Source organism: Penicillium manginii (genome assembly GCF_028828005.1).
Source record: "Penicillium manginii strain IBT 31320 chromosome Unknown utg000006l:1.0-4164085.0:1.0-4166146.0, whole genome shotgun sequence".
Classification (NCBI taxonomy): Eukaryota; Fungi; Ascomycota; class Eurotiomycetes; order Eurotiales; family Aspergillaceae; genus Penicillium; species Penicillium manginii.
In genome coordinates this window covers 2,700,275-2,725,844 of record NW_026643107.1, presented here as the reverse complement: position 1 = coordinate 2,725,844, position 25,570 = coordinate 2,700,275, and the positions used below count along the sequence as shown (strand labels likewise).

Genomic DNA, 25,570 nt, shown 5'->3' with positions numbered 1-25,570 from the left:
GGATTATCGTAATAGATGATATCAATATATTTCTTATGTCATGCGATAATTATCATGGTCACTCAAAAGATCCCTCGGTGGCAGTAGTATAGTACCAAAGCCGTGGAGGGCTACCAGTAATGTGGAGGAGACAGCCATCTGCATGGACGTGAAATATTGGAATAACTTTACATTTTGCCAATACCATCCAGTTATCGCTATAAAAATGCTGTACAAAAGAGGCTCTCAGGCCTAGATCAATCGGTTATTCGTCAAAACCACCCCACTCGCCGTCGCTGTCCACCTCGTCGTCCTCATTGACCGTGGGAGCACGAACTCCCCACTCAACCAAGCGATCATCCTCCAACGCCTCCGTAGCCCGTGTCCGAACAGGCTTGTAGGGACTCTCAGTACGAAGCTTCTCCAGCGGTCTCAAAATGAGCTCCATGGGAATATCGCCCTTGATCTTCCGATTGGCAACTCCGTCCTCGGCGATCTCGCCATCTTCGAATTCAAGAACTTTCTCCAACTCGTCAACCCAAATGTCGACAATATGGTACCGCAGACCGTCCGGTCCGTGCGGCATCGCCACAAAGTCCGACTCCTCATCATCAGAATCCTGATCAGGGTCGAAGTTCACAGGGTGAAGGGGACCCTCCTCAATGAGAGAGATATAAGCGGAAAGATCGGCCCACTTTCCATCTTCATCTGTGGTTTCCTCCTCCTCGGCGGGCTCGCTCTCTTGCTTCTTTTGCTTCTTGCCACGGCCCTTCTTGTCCGCGTCTTCACGCTTGCGCTTTTTGCCGTCACCCTTTTGCGAGCTCTTCTTCTCCTTCACGAAAATTTGGAATGCGACGCCGACATAGCAACGAATCAGGAAGAGGTACTTGTCCAGGCGCAGGCGGTCGATGGAGTGGTAATCCCGACCGATGGTGATCCAGAATGCGCGCAAGAATCTGTGGAGGGTAGCATGGGGAAGAGATGTGACGAGGTGGTAGGAGAGTGCGCGGGCGAGAGCTTGTTGCGTGAGAGGTCGGTCGGAGTGATAAAAGCCTGCGGTGAACCATTGTAAGTCAATCGCAATTTTAGATAATCAGTTGGCCAACACTTACAGAAGAATAGACCCTTCCAGAGCTTCAGAAGATCAAGAACACCCAAATCCGTGCGCGAGCTCAGGAATAGAGTGAGAGATTCGACGGCCTTGTCGCGAATCTTGCGGTCTAGACAACCCGTTTCGTTAGCAATCGATTTTTTCTGCATTACGCCAACATTGAAATGGATATCATCATACCGCTAGAGGCGAGGTCCCTCACGAAGGGAGTCTTTTGAATGTCCGCCATTGTCTGGTGCGTTGTCAGGGTAGAGCGGCGTCAATTTGATCTCCGCGATAAATTATTTTTTTTGGCTGATAGCAGTTTGCACTGTTTGCACATAAGGCGGTCGTTGCTGCCTCAGGCGCCAACTACATGTCCATCAACGACAAGTCAGACAACCTCAACCCAAAATCGTTCCAGAAGAAATTCAAGTTTCAAAGCGATCTACCACTGATGTATTTTGTTTCTCAACTCCACTGCAGATACCCGATGTGCCATTGCGCCCACCGCAAAAATGACCGCATTCGGCAATCGTCTAATTATGAAAATGTCTCCTGCCATCCGATAGATCGTGACATCATGACTGGAAATCGCATCGAATGAGATCCCAGAATACCCTGACCCCAGTGTGATCAATTTTGGTTCAGGGCATTTTTTAGACTGCTTTGGGGAGGTCGGCTATCATCGAACTTTGCATATTTTCGGGTCCCGATGTACATGTACTTCTTCACCTGCTGTACTACCTCGACACCAGAGACTCTTCAGTCTTCAAATCAAAGTTGCTCCAGCGGTGTCGAGCCTGTAAATCAACCCTCAAGACCATGTCAGGGCAGAACGACGACTATGAGATCGCCGAGACGAATGCTTCCTTCAATGGAACAGATCACGTTTCGCGATCGAGCTCCGAAGCCCTGCCCGAGGAGCAGAGAGTATTCGAGCATATCCCACCTGAAGATCGCGAAGAGCTTTCTCGAATTGCCTCCAACTTTCCTCGACACCGAGCTACCGATTCCGGGGTCGGGAGTATGGGCGGAATCGAACGCAAGGACACACTGGAAGATGTTGAACTAGGTGATCCTGTCCTGGACCCGACCAGCGGTCAATTCAACCACTACAAATGGGCCCGCATGGTGCTCAAAATGATGGATAAGCAAGGAGTATCTATGCGGAAATCCACAGGAGTCGTCTTTCAAAATCTCAACATATCCGGCTCCGGTGCTGCCCTCCAGTACCAGAATAATGTTGGCTCTGTCCCCCTAGCTCCGTTCCGACCCCAGGAATACATCTCCTTAGGGAAATGTGTACCTCAGAAGCAGATTCTACGAAACTTCGATGGTGTTCTTCAAAGCGGCGAGCTTCTGATTGTCCTTGGACGTCCTGGTAGCGGGTGCTCGACCTTTCTCAAGTCTTTGTCCGGGCAATTGCACGGGTTGAAAGTTGGGGAAAGTTCCGATGTCCAGTACAACGGCATTCCCATGGAGACGATGCATAAGGAGTTTAAAGTGCGTTTACCTTATTGCAGTCTTTGGAATTTTTGCTAAATATTTTGCCTCCATCTAGGGTGAAGTTCTTTACAACCAAGAGGTCGATCGCCATTTCCCTCATCTTACTGTCGGACAAACTCTCGAATTTGCTGCCGCTGCCAGGACACCCGAGCACCGGCTTCAAGGAATCAGCCGCGCAGCTTATGCCAAGCATATTACTCAGGTAGCCATGGCCGTGTTGGGACTGAGCCATACTTATAATACCAAAGGTGAGATGAACTTCTCAATGTCTACGATTCTTTCGCTCATAATTATTCCAGTTGGTGATGACTACATTCGAGGTGTTTCGGGAGGCGAACGAAAGCGAGTCAGGTAAGTCAAAATCTTATAGACTCCCATGATGGCTATGATAGCCATGATAGCAAACGCTAACGATTCAAAAAGTATTGCCGAAATGGCTTGTAGGTTCCTTCCATCATCATTTTTGTTGAGCAAGACAAATTTTAACGAACCTTTTTAGTGGCGGGAGCTCCTGTTGGTGCGTGGGATAATAGTACACGAGGGTTGGATTCAGCCAGCGCATTGGAATTCGCCAAATCTCTACGGGTTTCTGCAAACCTCACCGGGAGTTGCCACGCTGTTGCAATTTACCAGGCATCTCAAGCGATCTACGATGTTTTCAACAAGGTGATTGTGCTTTATGAAGGTCGACAGATCTTTTTCGGGCCATGTAATAAAGCCAAAGAGTACTTCGTCGAGATGGGATGGGACTGCCCTCCTCGTCAAACAGTCGGAGATTTTTTGACATCGGTGACAAATCCACAAGAACGAAAAGCTCGCGAAGGGATGGAAAATCAAGTTCCACGTACCCCCGACGATTTTGAACAATATTGGAAGAAAAGCCCTCACTATCAACGGCTCAAGAAAGAGATTTTAGAGTATTGCGAAGAGTATCCTGTTGGCGGAGAAGCTGAAAAGGACTTTGGTGCCACAAAAAGATTACGACAAGCAAAGCATGTGCGACCAAAAAGCCCATATGTTATCTCTATACCCATGCAGGTCAAACTCTGCGTGAAACGAGCTTATCAACGCATCTGGAATGACAAGCCGTCTACGTTGACCACCGTCATTGGGCGGATCTGCATGTCTCTCATTATCGGTTCGATTTACTTCGGAACCCCAAACGCAACTGCAGGATTTCAAAGCAAAGGAGCTGCGCTTTTCTTCGCCGTCCTCATGAACGCCTTGATCAGTATCACTGAGATCAACTCGCTCTATGATCAACGCCCTATCATCGAGAAGCAAGCTTCTTATGCTTTTGTTCATCCTTTTACTGAAGCTCTCGGAGGAATAGTGGCAGATATGCCTGTTAAGTTTGTGTCTGCCATTGTGTTCAACATCATCTTCTATTTCTTGGCCGGCTTGGTAAGCCATGGAAACCTTCGAACGACTTCGTGATATACTAACTATGACATAGCGATATGAGCCCTCCCAGTTCTTTATCTTCTTCCTGTTCACCTTCCTCAGCACCCTTGCGATGTCCGGTATTTTCCGCACCCTCGCCGCCTCAACAAAAACCCTGGCCCAGGCAATGTCTATGGCAGGAGTAATTGTTCTTGCAATCGTGATTTACACAGGTTTTGTTATCACAGCACCCGAGATGGCGAAAGTTCCTTGGTTTAGCTGGATCCGTTGGATCAATCCGGTATTTTACACCTTCGAGGCCCTGGTAGCAAATGAATTTCACGGTCGTGAATTCGAGTGCTCACAGTTCATCCCTGGGTATCCAAGCTTGTCTGGAGATTCTTTCATTTGTTCCGTTCGTGGCGCTGTTGCCGGAGAAAGAACTGTCTCTGGAGACGCTTATATTCAAACTCAATATTCCTACTCATACGCACATGAGTGGAGAAATCTGGGTATTCTTATCGGTTTTTGGATATTCTTCATTTCGTTGTATCTTATCGCCTCCGAACTCAACTCCTCGACATCCTCGACAGCCGAATTCCTTGTCTTCCGTCGTGGCCATGTCCCGGCCCATCTACGCAATTTGGAAAAGGGCCAGGGTGATACCGGTGCAGGGGAGGCAGCTCCAAAGCCCAAAGAGAAAGAGAGGGATACTTCTGCTATTCCATCACAGCATGACATCTTCACGTGGAGGAACGTATGCTATGATATACCAGTGAAAGGTGGCGAGCGCCGACTTCTCGACAATGTCTCCGGTTGGGTAAAGCCTGGGACACTCACAGCGTTGATGGGCGTTTCCGGTGCTGGAAAGACCACACTGCTTGACGTTCTAGCTAAGCGTGTCTCCATTGGGGTTGTTACTGGCGATATGCTTGTGAACGGTAAACCTCTAGACTCTAGTTTTCAGAGAAAGACAGGCTACGTCCAGCAACAAGACCTCCATCTACCCACTACAACAGTACGGGAGGCCTTGAGATTCAGTGCAGTTCTGCGTCAGCCCAAGGCAGTACCGAGGAAAGAAAAGTATCACTACGTTGAGGATGTTATTGAGATGCTTGGCATGCAGGACTTTGCCGATGCAATCGTGGGCACTCCTGGCGAGGGATTGAACGTGGAACAGAGGAAGCTCCTTACTATCGGTGTTGAACTAGCAGCGAAACCTGCGCTGTTGATATTCCTAGACGAACCTACTAGTGGCCTTGATTCACAAAGTTCATGGGCAATCTGCTCCTTCCTGCGGAAGCTCGCAGAGCACGGTCAAGCTGTTCTTTCAACGATCCATCAACCCAGCGCTCTTCTCTTCCAACAATTCGACCGACTATTATTTCTGGCAAAGGGAGGAAGGACCGTTTATTTTGGCGAAATTGGTGACCAATCCCGAACTCTTTTGGACTATTTTGAGAGCAACGGGGCAAGAGCTTGTGATTCGTCGGAGAATGTAAGGCTTTCACCTTCGCTTAACCACATTCCTACTGAATGCTAACATGAATCAAGCCTGCGGAATATATGCTAGAAATTATCGGTGCCGGTGCTTCAGGAAAGGCCACCAAGGATTGGGCTCTAGTTTGGAATGAAAGCCAGCAAGCCAAGGGTATTCAAACTGAGATAGATCGCATTCATGATGAGCGTGCATCTGCTGCGAGAAACACGCCAGAGGAGAACCAAGTCGGTGAGTATGCGATGCCATTTACATCCCAACTCTGGTATGTGACGCATCGGTCGTTCCAGGGATTCTGGCGCGAGCCATCTTACGTATGGGCGAAAATCATGCTGGCCACTATGTCCTCTCTCTTCATTGGATTCACATTCTTCAAGCCGGATAGCTCGCTGCAAGGCTTTCAAGATGTTATTTTCAGTGCATTCATGCTGACTTCTATATTCTCAACTTTGGTTCAACAGTATGTAGAGCCCCAGATCATTTCTGTACGGAGACTTACCAAGATCTTTTTGCTAGAATCATGCCCAAATTCGTTGTCCAGCGATCACTCTACGAAGTTCGCGAAAGGCCTTCAAAAGCATATTCTTGGGCCGCCTTTCTCATTGCCAATGTCATTGTTGAGATCCCATATCAAATTTTCGTTGGTGTGATTGCCTGGGCCTGCTACTATTTTCCTATCTATGGAGCAAATCAAGCCCCACATCGGCAGGGCCTCATGCTTCTCTTCGTGGTACAATTCTACATGTTCACATCGACTTTTGCTTCATTTGTGATCTCAGCACTACCAGACGCCGAAACAGGTGGAACAATCGCTACGCTTATGTTCATCATGACTCTCACATTCAACGGTGTCATGCAACCACCAAGCGCGCTACCTGGTTTCTGGATTTTCATGTACCGAGTTTCCCCTCTAACCTACCTAATCGCCGGTCTCACTTCGACTGGTTTGCACGGTCGGCAGATCCATTGCTCGGATGCTGAGCTGAGCGTCTTCAATCCACCCACTGGTTTGAGTTGTGGTGAATACTTGAACCAGTATGTCACTGCTGCCGGTGGACAGCTTTACAACCCGGAAGCCACGACTAGCTGTCAGTATTGTCAGCTATCAAATGCCGATCAATACTTGGCAGCTAGCAATATTTGTGAGTATTGAAAAAAAATATATTTGATTGCTTCTCAAATCAACTAACTGAATCTTGTAGTCTACAGCGAACGCTGGCGCAACTTCGGTATCGGCTGGGCTTACATCGGCTTCAATATCTTTGGTACTGTCATGATGTACTACATGTTCCGCGTCAAGCACTACAATCCCACGTCTTTGGTTCGGGGAGTTTGCCGGAGTGCTTCCTTCTTATGCCGCGTGTTCAAGCGGCGGTCTGGAGAGACCCCTAAAGGGAAAGAGGCAGAGAATGGCCGACTCGTTTAGATCTTGTCATTGGGAAGAGAAATTGTCAGGATACTGCTTGCTACTATCTCTCGCCATTACTTCTCCATTTCTAATCAGGAACTAATGAATAAACAATTTGTCTATTCTGATGTAAGGCGGATGATAGCGTCCACCGTACTGATCAGCTCCCGATTTCCTCTGATTGTCAATATGAATAAGCTTTACATGTCCTTTAAACCTCTTGGTCCCAAAATTTCTTCAACAGCACCTTTAATGTAGGTATGCCATCTTTTATCCAATATCCGTGCAATTGATGCAATCAACATACCGGGTCTTCCCCCAATATACCAGCAGTCCCCAATTTGATTCAAGATCACGCAGTAATGTGCAAGTAGAATGAGAGCCCCGGGATGCTTTTCCGAAGTCAAGGTAAAAAACCCCTGCTCGATGCGCACCGGCCAGGTCCCAAGTACATTCCACGCGGTTAAACCAATGGTCTTCTTGGCTCGATCAACAAATGCAATTGACTCGGCCAGAAGGTTCGCTGCATGGCGATACACCCTCGTGCTTTCATCCGACCAGGTGCCTTTCTTTGGAATGATAGACAAGAAAAAATCCAAATGAGATCGTTTGTCTTCATCGCTAATCTCCAAGTTTCTCTCCCAGGCAGCTGCCAAGATGCTGGCGCGGCCACTTTCAATCCTATGCCAGACATCTTTAAGCATATGACAGCCAGTGCGGATAAAATGCAGCCAGTGAGGGATGATATCCTCGGTGTTGGATAGGGTGGTATCAATTATAAGGAGAGGATTGGTGGAATGTTCAAGGTCGGTTGCCAAGGAGTATACCACGAGGAAATACCCAAATGCGATGATTGCGTCGCAATTATCTTCCGTTGGGTTATCAATGGCTTGGCGGAATTCGGGAATAGCGGCCTCTTGGTGGCAGCATCCTCGAAGTATGTATTTCTGGCGCTCGGCTGGATTTAAATGTGCCACGTGTAAAGCCGTGCAGGCTAGTATTCCTTGTAGGAGAAACTTCTTGTCACAAGCAAGTCCCGGTACGACTTCATTCCAGACATCTTCGGATTTCTTGTTGGTCACAAAGGTTTTGTATGAGGAGTCCAAATAATGGCTCAGCAATTGGGAATCGAGGGCATCCAAGTCGTACTTTTCTTGCACACTTTTTACCAGCGATGTTTCCAGTAGCTGGTCTGGGCTGACTGAAAGCTCTTGGAATTTTGCTATTTGACCTGATTTTTGCCGGGTGCTCTGGAGTTCTCGTTGGTTCTGGCCGGTGAAGTAGCGTAGCATTCTACCGCGAAAAAAGGTCTGCAGCAATGCAAAACACCAGTCAATCTCCGGAGTACCCTTTTTGGCATGAACTGCGGGCCAGTGATTTTCCATTCGTTTGTTTGAGGCGCAAAGGTAATCGCAGCCCGGCGCCAAACATCGCCATCCCTTCTCGGCTGGTAAATGTGGTACAGGGAAATCTTCCGGAAGAGGCGACTGCACTTCCTCTGGTCTCTTCAGTTTGAGATCCTTGGTATATGCAATAAAAGGGCGTCTCTTCTCGTGCTGAAGATGGTGGATGTCTTTCAGATGACGCCGGATCGCTCCAGGCTGAATTGCATAGCGACAAGTAGTGCAAATCAACACGCCGTAATCGTGTCGGTGGTGGAATAGTTCCGATGGGGCCAAGTCCTTCTCATTTTGGGCTTGGAATCTCTTGGTATTTCGGGCTCCTTCCAAGCTCTTCTGTCGGAGCATGTTGAATTTGAGCTCCTGGGCAGGAATCGGAATCAAGTGGAGGCTGACGGTGATGGCGCATGATGGGGGGAGACCAACATGGCTGAGGCTAACCCGAACCGGAGCGTCGATTACTCTTTTGGGATGAAAATGACGGTCCCGTTCGGGTTAGCGCGATATTCCATGCTTTACTTTGCTTCCTTTACTCCGTTCATATGAATCATATCTTCGGATTTAAGGGTTATCTCGACATCTCCGTACCAGGGTGATGGAATCTATGGATATAAGTATCTAGTCAATGTCGTCTGGATTTTCCGTTTGATTATTCTCGGACTACCTTACATTCGAGCATTCAAACTTCTCATCAATCGCAATATCATTCGTACTTCCATTAAATACTCCAAGGTTACTACTATTCAATCCTTGATTATGTCTACCAAGTTCGAACGCTCTGTACTTGTCACCGGCGGCACTTCTGGTCTGGGGTACGAATGTGCATTGAACATCGCCCGCAAATATCCAGAGTATCAGATCATCATTGCCGCGAGATCAGATGCAAACTCCTCAGCCGAAACAATCAACAAGACTCTCTGCCAAAACAATGCTCAATTCCTTCCCCTCGATTTACTACAACTTTCCAAGGTCCGCTCATTTGCCTCGGATTGGGAATCTCGTGATTTCCCGCCAATCCAATCAATGGTTCTGAACGCAGCCTTGCAATTCCCTGGCCCTGTCGAATATTCCGATGATGGCTTCGAAAAGACGTTTGCCGTCAGCCACATTGGCCACGCCCTCCTCCTATCCCTTTTGCGACCTCACCTCGCCGATACCGCTCGTATAGTCATCGTATCGAGTGGAACGCACGACCCCCTGCAAGATACCGGCATGCCCGACGCCATCTACAACACTGCCGAAGAGCTTGCTCATCCTACCCCGGAATCGGCAAAGGCAAACGGTCGCCAGCGCTATACTAGCACCAAGTTGGCCAACGTCCTATACACGTACGCTCTGGGTCGCCGCTTTGAGGCTATCAACAAGCGATACGGAAAGAAGTGGACAGTCACTGCGTTTGATCCTGGTTTGATGCCCGGGACGGGATTGGCAAGGAAGGCAAGCACCATTGAGAAATTCCTTTGGTCGCGGGTTTTGCCTCACATTCTGCCGCTCTTGCGCCTTGTGATGTCTCCCAATGTTCATACTGTGCAGGAATCTGGGAAAGCACTTGCCAGACTGGCGGTTGGTTTGGATGTTGAGGGGTCTAGTGCGGTGTACTATGAGGGTATGAAGGTTATCGAGTCTAGCGAAGTGAGCCATGATCAGGCGAAGCAGGATGATTTGTGGGAGTGGACAGTGGGAACTTTGGCTGCTGATGATAAGGAGAAGAGATTGTTTGAGTTTGGTGACCTTCAAGTTGTTTGACTTGAAGCTGCTAGTGGTTGAATGTTGTAATAATCCAGATTGAAGATAGAGGGCATACCTAGGTAGGTATCTATTAGAACTAGTAAGCAGTATATATCCACACTACTGCCCACCTGGGCAGTTGAACAATGAAAAACCTCTCGAAGTTCAAGTTAGAAACAGCTCAATATTTTGCTAAATAACCTGTCAAATTGAACTTTCCAGCCCTGGAGAGATGATGAGAATCGAATTTCCCCAGCCATGAACAATCCGGGGCTGCTTATTTCATAAAGTCCGAGTTGGGTGATTTGCATCAATTAAGATTGATTTCAGAAGAAAAAGTGGTTCTTAGAGCCAACTGTGGAGCATGATTACATCAACTAGCATCATTGGTCTAGTGGTAGAATTCGTCGTTGCCATCGACGAGGCCCGTGTTCGATTCACGGATGATGCATTGCTTTTTGCAATTCTTCTTTCTTGTCCTCCAGGACTGGATTTCCAATGGCAGGATTTTTTTTTTGGGTTGCAGAGATTCGAAAAATGACAAAGCTACCTTGGGTCGTGGAAAAGTCCATCGCAGCCTTGCATCAGGTGGCCGGACTTACCAGGCTATGCGATTTGGATACTAATTAGCTCCTACTAGTACGAACGGTTGTCAACCTACCGCCATACAATGGTGAAATCTTGACCATTGGAAATGAGTAGACAATTCATTTTGCAGATTGACAAGAAATATCTCGTTCTAGGTTAAACATCAAAGGTGAAATTACCTAATGTAGATAGACAGGAGCTGGGAGGCATTAGATATGAGACCGGGTGACTTCCGAGAAACGGATGAAAGGGAAGACTGGGGTATTATGCAAGAAAATCGAGAGAAAAAAATGATCATGTGCGCCAAACGCTGGAGATGGGAGACTGAAGGAATGTCGAGAGCGGGTTAAATGAAGTCAAGGTGGGAATTGAAGCCAGCTGCCTTGGGTGTGGAAGATATAACAGGTCTTTGCGGTCCCATTTCCGCCACCATGATGCCCGATGAAGTGGGTAATTAGAACGAAGGGCGGGTCACAACGAAGGCATTAACAAGATGGCTATTTTGCCATCCTTGATCAGGTAGTGATTGATGCTCCTTGAGCATGTGGCCAAGATACGCAATTCGAACCCGTTGGAGATTGGAGAGCTGCGAAGAAATTAGAATGAGACCAACAGCCAAAGACAATTATTTTGAAACACACCTCTCCTTCTTGATGTATTTTGCGAGCCAGGAAACCGACACTCTGGCTCTTGCCTATCAAAAGTACAAGGTCTGGCCCACCGCGATCACTCAGTCGGACCTGGACACTAATCAGGTCTCGCTCACTCGTCTTGCCTTTCTCATCACGGCGCCGTTCCAGGTCCTCGGCTATTAATTCGTCACCCGACGCATCGTCTGTCGCAAGTTTGCCATCCGACAGTGCTTCGGTATCATCATCCTGCCCGATATCATCCCTTGACCGGTCCGCTGTAGAGGAAGGGCTCTGAACCATATTTTCCGGGTCACTGACGATACATTGTGGCAGGCGATACAGTGCGCCTTGTTCATCGTAACATCCCTCACAGAAATCACCCGTGGGCACAGTAACGCCCGCAGCATCGACGATACTCTGCGCGGTAGAGAGATCACCCGCGCGCATCAGTGTTATAGCCGTTGAAAGCGCAGCCCATACCTCCTGGCGACCGGTCACTCTCGTCTCGAAGAACTCGCGACGCTCGCGATCCAAGTCAGCCCGACTCCAAGCGCGCCGCTTGCTGTACCAAACATGTAGGCGGACAGGTTCATTGTAGTGTTCATTCAGGGCGAGGTTTGGATGTCTTACTCGGCGGCGACCGGTCTGTGAATGCGCCGAGGGATCGCTGGCAGTACTGCGTGTAACCTGCGATCGACTGTCCTGGATTTCCCGGTCGTCTTGGGATTCATCATCACGCGACGGCACGGACGCGCAGCAACCCTATCGGGAAGCGGGTGGAGATGTTAGCTGAGGCTCTGCGACATGATTTTCCGCGGTGGATATGCGCCCAGATAGTTTCGCTAAGGACGAGGGATGAGTCGTGTGATAGGGCGGTGATCTGGGCGATGGCGAGGGGGATTATTGTCCGAGAGCGAGACTTGAAAGGGACGTACCATTTTGTTTGCGATATGGACACTCCATAAGCCGGGGCAAAAGGGCGAAGAGAAGGAGGGGTGGAAGGTGGGACGATGATCCTAGCTCCAGCAAAATGCGGAGGAGTCAAGGGAACGAAGATCATGAGGAGAGGGGGAACTTTTGAGGGAAATGCGCCCCGGCCCCCTCCCCCCAGGCACATTCCACGGGCTGCTCTGTTGCTTAGCTTTTAAATCAAGCTTTGATGATGTCAAGCCGATTCGTGCTGTGTTTTGGTCGTTTTTCCTTTTCACTTTCTCACTCTTCTATTTCGCTCAGATGCACAGTTGTCGTACAGCGTACTATGTGCTTACTAGAGGTACGACAGTACTGATCGGACATGGGTTTAGTTAGCACTTTTGTACTACTTATTTTTATAGAAAAAAAAGATAGAAGTTCACAGGTAAAAATGGCGAAGACATCATCGCACCCGGTTGCTCGGATGTGAGCACATCATTACGTTGCTTCTATTGCCAGACACATTAGTGACTAACAACTACTAGGCACCACCGAATAGAACGAAGGAATTCCATGTATTTGGAAACGACACGTGTAGAAGATACTGGTACTAGTGTACAGAAAGCACTACTGCAATGTTTCTAAGGTTGAATATCTTGCATCTACCTAGAGGTTCTGTTTGCAAAAACATCAGGCCGATTGCGGTTGTGGAGCGCTATACTCTGTTCCAACTTGTTTCAAAAGTAAGTTATAAATACAGGATATCAATTATCATAATCTATTTTAGTCCTCGTCCTCATCATCATCATCATCGTCACTGCCAAAAATGGCCTTGAAGACATCATCGCCCGGTCGCTCAGCCTCGAGCGCATCATTACGTTCGGGCTCTACAACCGGAGGAGGGGCAGGGACGCTGGTTTGTTCTAGGATTTGCCCTGTTGTTCCAGAGTTGATAGGAGAAGGTTGAAGGCCAGATTCCGCCATTATCATATCCATCACGTCCTGTGATATCAGCTCCCTGGCCTTGGTGTCGGGTTGAGGACCGCCAGACGGGAAGCGTGACCCAGAACCAAAATCTGTTGGTTGTTCCCCAGGATCTTGTTGGACGTGTGATGGGGGCTTGATATTGAATCGCTTGCAAAGAAGACGCGATGGGTAGAAGGACGTAGTGCTTCGGGTCATTGGTCCGAACATGCCAATCTTAGCAGCTGCCACGGCTGGGTCGTCCGGTTTCTCATTGGGCCGACTCAGTGGATCGTCATTGGAGTCGGGCGCATCTGAAGCAACTTTAGGCCCCGAGGAAGCTGATGTGAACCGGGACGCCATGATATTAGACATGGGTTTAAAGACCTCCGCGGCACGCGCAAACTCTTGCATCTCGTTGACCCACTCATCGGTGCTGGACCCTGGCAACCTGACCGGGAGAGTGTCGCGTATCTCTGCCCGAACTTCGAGGAAATTGCGATATCGACCTCGTTTCTCTTCGTCTTCCGAGTAGGGCATCCATCCGCTGACAGCCCGAGTTAAGGCCTGGACAGCTGTCTGTTTGTCCAGCTTTGGAACTAGATCCCATAGGTCTTTTCGTTTTTGCGAGTCTGACATCTCATAGCCCTTCGGAGCACCCTCACCGAGAGCAGGGGGCAGATTGGCATTGCCAGTGAGCTTTGCAATCCGCTCGCGAGCCTCTGGGGTCATCCAATCAAAAACGGATTTTCCAGGTAGCTGGGTTTCACCTAGGACTGCAGCTCGGGATGTAGGATCGAGTATGGATGATTTGGCGGCATCCGCCGTCGAGACATACTCTGAGGTTTTCTGGTCGTTAGATGTCCGTTGCTGAGCAGACTTCCAGCCCTCAGGGATCGTGGGAGGGCCGTATCTCTTGTCCGAAATGGCTAGGCCCGACAGAGCATCGGCAAGGACGAAACCGTCCAGCGGTAAGCGTCCATCACGGCATTTTCTGAAACCTCCAGCTCCTCGAGCTGCAACAACTTTTTTGGAAATGAAGACAGGTTTTTCGCCAAGTAGGGGGTTGGAGGAGCCAATTGTAGGTTTCGCTTCGTCTGCTTTGCCTTTCTTCTTCTTCTTTTTATCCCCACCAATGGTTTTATTATAAGAGATTTGAGGCCCTAGAGAGTAGGGGTCTTCGTCATCGGATCCAGTGTCATTGAGAATGCCGACTCCGAGGCCCCCTCGGCGCGGTTGTTTGGCCTTGGGTAATTTGGCGGATTTCGTTTGGTCGGCAAGACGGCCACCGAAGAACGAATCTAACTCTTCGGGTTCCTCTTGTGAAGTTTCCTGAGCTGCCAGTCGCGACTCTCCTGCAAAACCCAGGCCTTTGTTATCGGACTTTCGGACAAAAGAGACCATCCTTGGGTTCTCAGGTGCGAAGAGATATGTCTTGTCGGTCCCCTCGCCGCCACGAGCTGAGGTATCGCCGAGGTCTGCCTTGCGTCGTACTTTGGGACCGATTCCCTGGCCTTCACGCCAGCCCATTCTCTTCAGTAGTTTAACACCCATTGTTTCGCCACCGGTCTTGAGCAAGTCCATGAGCCCTGTCCGTCGGGTCGGATCTGTGTCTGTGGAACCAAATCCAGCGAACCCCTCCGCGGTTTGTAAATTTCGTGACTCCTCTTGCTCCCTCAAATCCTCTTCGTCCATGAAGTCCTCGGGTCGTTGCTGGGATTGTTGTTTCGCATCTTTCGCATCGCGGGCGCGATTTTGGCGGGAGGAGACGAAAGTGGCCGGGGTCCATCCTTCTTTTGAGCCAACGCTGTTGAAGTAACTGGAGAGACAGGTAGATGTCAGTAGATGATCCTTCATAGAAGATGGCTATGGAGCCTACCCTGCACTAAAGCCACCAGTAAAGGCGCCATGGAGGCGTTTCCTCCCCCGCTCGTCGGTCACCTCTTGCTTCCAAACCGGCATGTACGAGCCATCATCGCGCGCGGCTGAGTCTAATGGGGGTAATGGCGTGCCGTAGAGAGCGTATGGGGGTCGCAAGTCAGCCTGATCGGCCTCAAAGGTCGCGCGGGGACGCTTTGCGGCCATCCTTGAAGCTTTGAGAGCTTACAAGGGAATGTTGAAGGTGAATGCGGTGGAGCGGAGCAGTGCAATCATTTCCTTGGCGCGGCAGACCCACTCAGTAAATACTCTACTCAGCTTCATAGTTAACACTAGTTAATTAGCACTAGTTAGTCAATAATTAAACAAGCCATACTTTAGGCCATACCTTTCCTACCCTCAATGACAAAGTTTAGCCGACTCAAAATTGGAGCTGGCCGGATTTTCCGAACCCAAAGCTTATCCTCCTTTGGCCCCCACACAATCCTTGCGAGCCCTTGGGAAGGCCACAAGCCCCAATCTCCTTGTGCAGATGGGCATGCTTCTCCTCGTATTCATCTCCTCCTTCACTCCACAAAAATGGATCCTCCCGCATATCCTTTACCCAATCCACTATTTAATACCAACGACATCATGGGTGATGCGGTGAGACCGTCGTCAGATCTGTCCACGGAATTATCTGGCCCCCGATCTCGCAGTTGTGCCCAATGTCGATCCCGGAAAATCAAATGCGATCGCCAGATTCCTTGCAATGGTTGTATCAGATCTGGATCCCAATGTGCTTATCCTGCTGGACCCGGGAGGGCCCCGAAAAGGCCACGGAGGGCGGTTGATTCTCATGTACTTGATAGGTTATCCCGCCTGGAAGTAATCATGAAACAAATGGGGAGAGATAGAGGCCAAAATACTACGGAGCGGCCCGCTTTCACACAGCCAGAAGAATCAAGTGTCCAAGTCGGACTGGCATCGAACAAGGAGTCGAGTACGGTTGAGAAACAGCTGGGTCGATTGGTCATTGATGATAAGCGAAGCTACTATGTGAGCAATAAGCTATGGGCAAATTTGACAAACGAGGTAAGTCGTCAATACTTGGTTGATATGGTACCTATGTATGTTGTCTAATCGATGTTGAGGCAGATTGAAGAGCTACGAGACTTGCTTCATGATCCAATATCTGATAATGAGGAGAATCCTAACGACGACCTCAATCAACCCGTACTGGACTCCACATTAGACATGGGCTCCAACGCCGCAATACTGGGATTCCAGAAAATTGCTCCATCGATGCGTTCTTATCACCCGCCACTGTCGCAGTCGGTGACTTTGGTGGAAATTTTCAAAGAGAGAGTTCTACCCTTGGTGCACATATTTCATGCCCCGACACTGATGCGTGATTATTGGGATGCTATATCTTCTCTCGATACTACTTTGGATCGAAACAGCGAGGCCTTGCTGTTTGCTATCTACTATTCCACTGTCATCAGCATGGAATCGGCACAATGCGAGAGCGTTATAGGTGTTTCACGGGAGGTAGCTCTCAGGCACTATCAGTTTGCGGTGCAGCAAGCCATGGCACGAGCTGACTTTCTCAACACCCAGAGTGTGACATTACTTCAAGCCGTGGTTCTTTTCTTATCTGCGTTACGCAATGTAGATGCCTCTCGTCGAACATGGTCTCTGACTGCACTTGTTTTCCACATTGCTAGAGCCATGGGGTTGCACCGTGATGGAACATCCTTCGGACTACCGCCTCTTGAGACAGAACTGAGACGTCGTTTATGGTGGCATATATGCTTTCTTGACATCAGGTCCTCAGAGCATCATGGATGTCAACCAATAGTGCAAGACTCGGCATTTGACACTAAAACGCCACTCAACATCAATGATAGCGACTTGGTACATGGAATGACCGAGCCACCCATAGAACGTGAAGAGGCTACCGAAATGACATTTTGTCTTGTTCGTTGCGAAGTGCTCCGCGTGGCATGGAAAACCAGCTACTTTTCTCCGAGCGAGATGTCCCCCAACAACTCGGAACGCCAGGAAGACGAAGCATCATCTACCAACCCAGAGCAAATGGCCAAAAACTTGACAGAGAAACTAGAGGAGCAATATATTAAACATTGCGACCCTAGTGTCCCATTTTTCAAGATGTGCATGACCGTGGCGCGACTGATGATTACTCGAATATGGCTGGCTATTTACTACCCACCAAGGAAGAAGTCTAGCCCGAGTCTACCTACCGCTAACAGAGACAAGATGTTTCTCACAGCAATAAAAATACTTGAATTATCGACCGTTATTATTACCAGCCCCGAAGTTTCTAAATGGGCATGGCATTCCAAGACTCATATACAATGGCATGCTGTTGTGATTGTCTTGGCTGAAATCTGTTCACGCCCACCATCCCAAGAGTGTGATCGTGCGTGGGAGTGTGCAAATACAGTATACAGCAGATGGAACTTGCGAAATGATAAGGCCAATATTCTCTGGAGACCAATAAATCGCTTAATGGCCAAAGCAAATTCTGTCCAAGAGACTGAGAAGAATGACAAGCGTGAAGCACATACAAAGACAGCTGGCATGGCGTCAGCGACATCCAGCGAATCGACGGCGGATATTAGTATACCACCGGGAAATTTGCTGGAATCATCTGATATGCTCTTCAGCCAGAACTTTTTTAACGGGGCCCACGATGACTTTGAGTCGATGTATAATGACTATACAATGGGTGATTGGGCTGCAGATGGCTTCGGTTCTAATTTCAGTGTGGAATCGGCCCCAATTCTGTAAATATTCAGGTTCAGGAATTTTGCCTGAAAGAGATGTGCCAATGGAAAACGTTCTATATTATAGTGCTTGAGAAAAGATCTAATCAAAGAAATCTAAAACTTTGTAAGGGTATCATAGTCCCATAATTTCATCCCATATTAATTTCCCAGGCAATGTGCAGGCACTACCAAGCCACAAAACCGACCTCAACTCGGTTTCAAAGTCTTCCCATATTGAAAGGCCATGGCAGGCTGTGTGAAGCTGAAGTCTGTCCACAAACCACTCTCTTTCTGAAGAACCCGTCGCGGCAATGCCTCCAAGCGTCAGCATCCACACATATAGGCTGCGGGCAGACGGTGGAGCATCTTTGGTTTCTTGGTGATATGCCTGGAGCTCTATTTTCAACATTCGACTGAGTGTTGCCAATGGAGCGCTTTGCGGAGGGAGAGGAAAAGCCACACCGACCCCGAAAATGACCAATGCTAGCCGACATGCTTCGTAGAGAGGATAGGTGCTGGCGTGTGAGGAGCCAAGCTGAGTTGATGGAAGCAGAGACATGATGTGCCATTGTATGATGTTTCGATGGTCACAGAGCATATCGGTTCCAATTGGCATACCGTCTTCATACATCTCAACTTCAGACACATATGTACGATGGCACTGGAAGATTGTTTGCATCTCGTGTGGCATATGAGTAGATTCGAAAGGATCAAGATTGGGGTCAATGACGTCTTTTAAATCGAGGTAGCCTCCAGTCTGGAGAGAGATGTAGGGAAAACTTGGACGGGAGAGAGACCGACTAGCTCCCAAAACACTGGAGCTAAAGTAAGGAGAAATTTGTTAGTAACGCCGAATGAACTTCCGAGTGGTGGAAGAAGAGAATGCAAACATACTAGGAAATGATGGCGGCTAGGCCTGGGAGTTCTATCTTTTCCAAGCCTCCCCTGAAGCGTACTAATTGAACCAGGCCGGCCTGATGAACTGGGTGCGGAGACAAACGGCCATAGACATCTAGCCATTGAAGGGATGTCAATGGGGCTGGAAACACCCGCTCCTTGCTGTCATTCCACATCGGCCCTTCCACCTTGTTTGTTGCCATGCATAGAACACAAAGGATGATGCAATCAGTAGCCGCACCTGAAATGTTCTGAATTGCCTGATTTACTCTCATAATGGCATCTGCTTCACACACTGCCAATCTCTTTGCATCCTCGTCATTGAAATGTCCTCTTTGCTTCACTAGCCATAGCGTCCGTCTATGAGAGTATGACCCGAATAATAAAGTACTGTGAAGTGCATCGTGTGTGGCAGAATTGATGAGCCATGCATTGACTCCCGGGTGGTTGGTACTGGTATGTGACGGGGGCAAAAGTCCTGGCCAGAGCATGCTTAAAGCTAACGTGGGTGAAAAAAGGTCAGTTGAAAAGTCAGTAAGCGAAATACACAATAGGATCGAGGGCTCTTACAGTATTTATTGGCATTACTGACCAGTTGAGAGGGTAATGGTGAGGTTTGAGGGTATTGTTGGAAGGGATCCAGAATGTTGGGTGTAATCCCATGTATATTCATCGTTCCAGAATTGCAATAATCAGACCATTTCGACTCCTGTATTTGAGCGGAGAATAGAGAATGCATTTGTTCAAGTGTGTCGAGTGGGAAAGCTTCAGGATGTTCTGAGTCTTTTCCAGAGACTTCCCCTTCTAGTGCGCTGAATAAATGATCTAAATCATCATCGGGCGTGCTGGATTTTGAAGAGGAAGTCTTGATAGCGAATGAGCTATCCGAATACTCCCGCTCTTCAGAACTCGAGTGTCTGTCCCTGTATGAAAACCCGACAGCGACTTCATCTCGCACACCCGGCTCGTCTCGATTCACGTTTGTTTTCTTCTTTCGAGCTTCTGACCATCGCCATTTTCCAGCATGAGACCTGACAATGTGGAGGTTGTTTGTTTTCCCTTCGGTTGAAGATGGATCTGAAGTAATAAAACACAGGTTCACCTTCTCCCGACGTGACTTTTGAGTTGGTCGGCTCATGTTGTGTGGAAAAAGCAAAAATAATCTTGGAAAGAAGAGTGAGGTTTCAAATTTAGCACACGAATAGACACTGTAGTTGAGATGATGACTGATAGATAACCAAGAGGGAAGACTAATTCCAGATGAAGGGTCCAACGGTCCCTTTTAATACTGAGTAGGGGTCCCGATTATAAGAAATGTGGGAATTTGTTGGAGAGCCTTCCCTTAGTGGCGGAGCTGTCATTAGGGTTGATCTTCGGGTTGGTAACAGCAGGCACTTGCTGTATACTAGTCTCCGCCAATGCGGCTGACCAGGTGGACCCCGAGACGAAGCCATGCCAAGAGAAAAAAGAGTCCAAAAAGAGGAAACAATTGTAAATATCATCACTTTTCTTGTTGGACTCTAGATTTCGAGGAAATAAACTAGTAAAAGAAAGACACGGAGTTGCGGGAGACCTCGTGAGCACAAGATGCTATTCTATTCTATTTTGGGAGCCAAGGAGGATATCACAAATAAATTTAGAGCCAACGCAGGCCGTTATGCCAGGTGGTGTCAATCATGCATAGTAAATAAGCCTCGTTCGTGGGAAACGTGAGAAATAAAATTATGGAGACGTTCTTCTTTAAGCAGTAACTGTACTAACCCAATCCGGCCCGAACTTTTTCGGAGGCGCCGACTAGCCACCAATAGGCCTCAATCTCGATCTGCACCCAAGGCCCTGGGTCGAAAAGGCATTTAAGCGAGCTGAATTTTGGCCGATTTGTAGCTTCATCGGAATGGTGGCTGCCCGGTTCTGGATATGACCTCCCCGGATGGTCCCCGAATGGCCTTAGTGGCCCCGATAATCCAAATGCTCTGAAACCTGGGCTCTCTCCTTGCTCGTCCGAGTGGATACTCACGATTTGGGGTAGCAATCAACGTTACCCGATCGGTTTTCAGCTAGCCGAGCTGAATATCTAGCGAGTCCCGCTCGATTTAAGCATACCACTTAACTTCTCTGGGAGTAAGATCTGCACCTGACGAATAGTCACAACCCTTACCTTTTGCCATTTCGGGTAAAGTCAAGCGGTTTCTCACCGTTCGAAGGACGGAGTTATGCAGCAGATAATCGCGGCAAGGCTATGCTTTGACCCTCTTTGCCGTTTTATGCCTAGCTCCTCCCACTGTGGAATTGGCAAGAAGAGCTTTTCCGCGGCTTGATCAGTCAATCAGCAACCAGGCGAATTTACCGGTTGGGGGGGAAAATAATGAACCTGAATCATGTAGTGACTAAAAGAGTTCAATAAATGGGAAATCAGTGTGGAACCTTTCAGATATTGCCTGTCAGGTATAGATGGCGTGGATTGGGGAGTCCAGAGCGGACGGCGTGAACATCTAAATGGTCTGATTTCAACAGAAGATGATGTCTCAGATCAAAACCCTTGGTGGTATGCACAAGGCTGGTGGCTGATAAGCTTGGACCTTGAAGTTAAGTGAGCCTCCTCTCACCATATCCCTAATGGACCAAATGTCTTGGTTGGTACCCCGGCAGCTCATTCGATACTTGATCACATTGAATCCTTCCAATCTCAAGTGAATCCTTCAAACTTCAATTGAATATTTGTTTGAAAGTCAATTTGAAGCCATTTGTGAACACTGATTTACCTCATGCTAGGTATCATTAATCATGCTGTTATACAGCTAGGAGCCCCTGATTTACCTCATGCTAGGTATCATTAATCATGCTGTTATACAGCTAGGAGCCCCTGATTTACAACGGGGCATGACCATAGATACTCGGAATATTCTCGGAAATCTCGAGCTCGAGTCATTGCTGAAACAGGCAGCACGGCATTAATGCTATTAGAGACCCATATTCAGCAAAGTACTATTTGATACTTAATTTCTATAGTGTAAGGCTAATACGTGTCATTTATTGCAATTTAACTTTGCAGGAAGAAGTTAAAAATATTCTGGATGTAGAAATACCCGGAAACCTCAGGCATAAACTACTAGTATTGCCTGAGGCAGGAAAGCAAGGCAGATTTCGGCTTTCGCCTGCCTAGGTGGGCCTCCACGAGGCTCCATCTATTCTGTCATCTCTGAAAACTGAGAATTCCTTCCTACCTATCTTCTCATTTATGCTCATTGTATTGTATGGCATAGGTTCGTTCAGAGAAGGGAAGAGAGAAGAGAGAAGTTAAAAGCATATAGAAGGCAGTTCAGGTTCGACCTGTTCATTTATCTTTCCCTCCAGGGCTCTGTCCCCATCATATTTCCTGTTCGGCATTTCTATACTTATTGCGTGGAGGCTGCATGGCTTGATGCCTCCGAGTCACCTTGCATACTCAAACTTCAAGTTGGCTTGCATCAGGGTTTCCGGACATTTAATTATCAAACAGAGAAAGTAATCTTCACTGTATCCGCGGAATGATTCCCAATAATAAGGACTTTCTTATTGGTGCCCGCATCCCCTAAATTCCGTGGCCACTGAGCCGTCGGCGACGTCGGTAGCTGCTGCCCGTCACTAATATCAGTCGTGAAAAGCTTCATTACTAAAGGATATCCAGTCTCCTTTTTTCGATCTATTTGATAATCCTAGTATCCCGAATGTCGAAATTGAAAATATACACCGCCGCTCATCTTACCGAGGGCAAACTTCGAAAAAGATTTATTACTAATTCAAAGACCCTTAGTTATGAATTAACCTTGTGCATTTCAAAGTTTTCGCACGGATCTTCGGAAGAGGTTTGACCTCGAATACAACGCTGTATTTATTCGGGTTATAAGAGCCCGAAGGAAACATCCGTGGACCTCATGCCGTACCATAAATTCTCAAAAGAAATTGCTGGTAATGTCTTCAATATCTTAATTATCATAATATTATGATTCCTTCGGGCTAGCATTTGTTGCGAAAGAATCATGTCGATTAGATTCCGGCATTTGGTGACAATTATGTCATTTTCAGTCTCCTCCGTCCAAAGCATCGATGCTTTCCTACCAGAGTCATTTGCCGTTGGTCAGACCCCGCTTATGCAAGCGGATAGTGCCTACCATGCAAACGATATAGTCCTCAATTCCAGCTTTCCTGTGCTTACCCTTGACTATGGTACTGAAGTTGGGGGATTTCCTTTCGTGGAAGTTGAGAGCCCTATCTCAGCTGTCCAAATACAATTGAAATACTCTGAACCATACTCTGGCCTCGAATTGCCACAGGGCGATGGACCTTGGTAAGTTTACAATTAGCTGCACTTAATCTTCTATGAGTCTCATCAAATTTATAGGCTCTTTACAAATGGACTTATGAATTCGTTTCGACATGAAACCTTCAACATCTCTCATTCAGGGACAATCGAGTCTTATTTTATACAGGGTGGTCTTAGATGGCAATCTGTCTCACTCATTGGCGATACACCTATCACTATCCGAAAAGCTGGCCTGCGGCCCTCGGTGAACATAACCAATCCCGAATCCCTACCGGGGAGCTTCAGCACATCTAAGGATATGTACCAGAAAGTTTGGAACTTAGGCGGACGCGCAGTCCAAGCAGCTTGCGTTGAGAAATATTCCCAGCCGTCTACATGGGAAATTTCTGATCAAGGGGCCTTGATAAGAGGCCAGTTTCCGGCGGTGTCTGCCCTCGGAAATGGCTTTGGAAATTATACCCTGGAATTTCGCACAAAGATTTTTACCGGAGGCACGGGCTGGAGGGTTGCTGGAGGTGCAAATGGAGGATACGGCCCTTATTTCGTGCTGACGTCCAACCAAGACGAGCTAATCAGCCCCAATATCACGTCGCTCCCTCGGAACTCTTTGGTAGCAGGATATGGGTTCACTCTAATCAACCAAACCATCCTGAACTCAGCAGCTCCGCACACGTATCAAGTTTCGGCAATGATCATCGAGAACGATAGGTGGTATCGAATCAGGACTTCAATCAATGCAACCGGTTATGCAATATATGTCGAAGATCGGCTTATTGCATTTGTTGAGAATCAATATTTCCGCGACTACATTGACTCTACATGGGGCTCTGGTAGCTTGACTGATGGTAATTTTGGATTTGGTCCTTACTTGAGTCAAGCTGCCTATGTGCGAGATGTTAAAGTCACAGCGGCAAATGGCACCGTAATTTATGAGAACTCACTCACATCAACCGACATTCTACAAGAGTATGCTATTGCTAGCAACGAATATGCCGTGTGTCTTGATGGTGCCAAGCGGGACCGGACTGTCTGGATTGGCGATTTTGCTCATACTGCACGCATAATTGCGGCTAGCAGCGGTCGATATGACTTTATCAAGGGTATGATTGAATTTGAATTCGATTGGCAGTACCCTCCCGGACCTGCCCACGGCTTAGTCCCTATACAAGCTTATATGGGGGCTGGGCAAAAGTATCGAGAGGTATACTACCCTTCGGAATTTGGTGAAACAGATTATCAATTCTTCTTCCTCTTGGTATTGACAGATTATTTTGCCCTGACGAATGATCGAGGTTTCTTGATTGAAAATTGGAACAGAATCAAGCTGCTAGTCACCACCCTTGTTGATCGTTATTATGATCAAACATCTGGCCTCATGGCCAGCTCTGACTCTTCGTGGTTTACAGCCCAGGGATCACAAAACGCCACTGCCCCGACAGCTCTGTTCGTTGTTGCTCTGAACCAATTGATCGATGTGGCAACTTCCTTGGATGACCCGTCGTCGGTTTCTGCCTGGAAAGATCTCTCCAGTAATATTACTGCTGCCATCAACGACAAGCTCTGGAATGAATCTCTTGGGGCATATGGGCTTTCCCTCAACCAACCCAACGACACAGCTATTCTCGCAACGGCATTCACAATTAGAGCAGGTATTGCTACATCTGATCGTGTTGCCAGCAGTGTTGCCAGATTATCTGATACTTTCCTTTCAATCGGCTACAAGGACGACTCAGCCACATCAAATGCAGCCAGTACCCAGCTTTCACCAAACACGCAAGGCTTCCTCCTTGAATCCTTATTTATCGCACACATACAGTACGGAGTTTCGGCCAGCGAAGTCTTACCAGCAATTCGCAATCTATCTGAAGTCTTCTGGCCCAAGATGGTTACCCAGAAGGAATACTCCACGGGGGCTAGCTGGGAGTACCTTTACCAAGATGGCAGTCCTGGAATCGGTATATTCACAAGCTTGAGCCACCCTTGGGGAGGTGCACCAACTTATATCTTTAGCAATTACATTCTTGGTATTCGAACAGAATGGAATGCACAAAAGATAGAGTATGAATGGATTTTCAATCCTGCTTGGGAGATCGCCGAGGGTCTTGGTCTGGAGTGGGCCAAAGGGAAGGTTCCGTTATCCAGCGGAGGTTATATCGAGGCTGAGTGGAGTCTTTCGGCGCAGGCAAGAAAGTCTACATCGAAACCAGTGATGAATGCCAAAGTGGTTGGAAACAAGGCAATCTCGATCAATGTCAAGGAAACAAATATTTAGCGAGCTTTGTGGCAAATAACTGAACCATATTACCGGGTGGCTTCTCTTAAAGTGACTCCGATTATCATTATTGAAATATAAAGCTCTTATCCGCTCCTTTCAGTAGCTGAGGTATCAATTAGTATGTGAAACGATGACCTACGAGAATGGTCTACGGCACTCCGCAACGGCAATCAAATCAGTGTGTCTGCCAGGCTGGCACTGTCCCAGAATTACTATAGCTTACCCCCTTAGAGAAGCTATTTATGAAAAATTGCTTGGTACTAATAGTTTAGTACACTGGTTAGGATAGTTACTAGGTAAGAGACTAAGTAGTTTCTGAGGCCTGATTATAGATATTCTCAAGCTATTTATGCACT

The 25,570-nt window shown here is 47.8% G+C and overlaps 9 protein-coding genes across 9 annotated transcripts; 4 read left to right on the top strand and 5 right to left on the bottom strand.

The window, feature by feature from the left end:
- Window positions 1-244: 244 nt before the first annotated feature.
- N7533_009390 (ribosomal RNA processing 1 family protein) lies at window positions 245-1,319 on the bottom strand (the record flags this gene model as incomplete). Its single annotated transcript, XM_057106040.1, has 3 exons — window positions 245-1,032; window positions 1,092-1,199; window positions 1,271-1,319. The coding sequence occupies 3 exons, from the start codon at window positions 1,317-1,319 to the stop codon at window positions 245-247; spliced, it is 945 nt and encodes a 314-aa protein (XP_056957489.1).
- A 575-nt stretch (window positions 1,320-1,894) lies between these two features.
- N7533_009389 (uncharacterized protein) lies at window positions 1,895-6,885 on the top strand (the record flags this gene model as incomplete). The annotated part of the gene is made up of 8 exons (XM_057106039.1): window positions 1,895-2,575; window positions 2,634-2,929; window positions 3,002-3,018; window positions 3,078-3,982; window positions 4,035-5,459; window positions 5,516-5,919; window positions 5,976-6,601; window positions 6,662-6,885. The coding sequence occupies 8 exons, from the start codon at window positions 1,895-1,897 to the stop codon at window positions 6,883-6,885; spliced, it is 4,578 nt and encodes a 1,525-aa protein (XP_056957488.1).
- A 182-nt stretch (window positions 6,886-7,067) lies between these two features.
- On the bottom strand, window positions 7,068-8,615 carry N7533_009388 (uncharacterized protein; the record flags this gene model as incomplete). The annotated part of the gene is made up of 1 exon (XM_057106038.1): window positions 7,068-8,615. One exon carries the CDS (start codon window positions 8,613-8,615, stop codon window positions 7,068-7,070), a length of 1,548 nt encoding a protein of 515 aa, XP_056957487.1.
- A 408-nt stretch (window positions 8,616-9,023) lies between these two features.
- N7533_009387 (uncharacterized protein) lies at window positions 9,024-10,013 on the top strand (the record flags this gene model as incomplete). Its single annotated transcript, XM_057106037.1, has 1 exon — window positions 9,024-10,013. One exon carries the CDS (start codon window positions 9,024-9,026, stop codon window positions 10,011-10,013), a length of 990 nt encoding a protein of 329 aa, XP_056957486.1.
- Window positions 10,014-11,037: 1,024 nt separating this feature from the next.
- On the bottom strand, window positions 11,038-12,153 carry N7533_009386 (uncharacterized protein; the record flags this gene model as incomplete). The annotated part of the gene is made up of 3 exons (XM_057106036.1): window positions 11,038-11,169; window positions 11,225-11,977; window positions 12,151-12,153. The coding sequence occupies 3 exons, from the start codon at window positions 12,151-12,153 to the stop codon at window positions 11,038-11,040; spliced, it is 888 nt and encodes a 295-aa protein (XP_056957485.1).
- A 757-nt stretch (window positions 12,154-12,910) lies between these two features.
- N7533_009385 (uncharacterized protein) lies at window positions 12,911-15,175 on the bottom strand (the record flags this gene model as incomplete). The annotated part of the gene is made up of 2 exons (XM_057106035.1): window positions 12,911-14,909; window positions 14,970-15,175. The coding sequence occupies 2 exons, from the start codon at window positions 15,173-15,175 to the stop codon at window positions 12,911-12,913; spliced, it is 2,205 nt and encodes a 734-aa protein (XP_056957484.1).
- Window positions 15,176-15,850: 675 nt separating this feature from the next.
- Window positions 15,851-17,761, top strand: N7533_009384 (fungal specific transcription factor domain-containing protein; the record flags this gene model as incomplete). Its single annotated transcript, XM_057106034.1, has 2 exons — window positions 15,851-16,042; window positions 16,106-17,761. 2 exons carry the CDS (start codon window positions 15,851-15,853, stop codon window positions 17,759-17,761), a joined length of 1,848 nt encoding a protein of 615 aa, XP_056957483.1.
- A 111-nt stretch (window positions 17,762-17,872) lies between these two features.
- N7533_009383 (uncharacterized protein) lies at window positions 17,873-19,774 on the bottom strand (the record flags this gene model as incomplete). Its single annotated transcript, XM_057106033.1, has 3 exons — window positions 17,873-18,496; window positions 18,696-19,135; window positions 19,207-19,774. 3 exons carry the CDS (start codon window positions 19,772-19,774, stop codon window positions 17,873-17,875), a joined length of 1,632 nt encoding a protein of 543 aa, XP_056957482.1.
- Window positions 19,775-22,688: 2,914 nt separating this feature from the next.
- Window positions 22,689-25,211, top strand: N7533_009382 (uncharacterized protein; the record flags this gene model as incomplete). Its single annotated transcript, XM_057106032.1, has 2 exons — window positions 22,689-22,963; window positions 23,018-25,211. The coding sequence occupies 2 exons, from the start codon at window positions 22,689-22,691 to the stop codon at window positions 25,209-25,211; spliced, it is 2,469 nt and encodes an 822-aa protein (XP_056957481.1).
- Window positions 25,212-25,570: the final 359 nt, after the last annotated feature.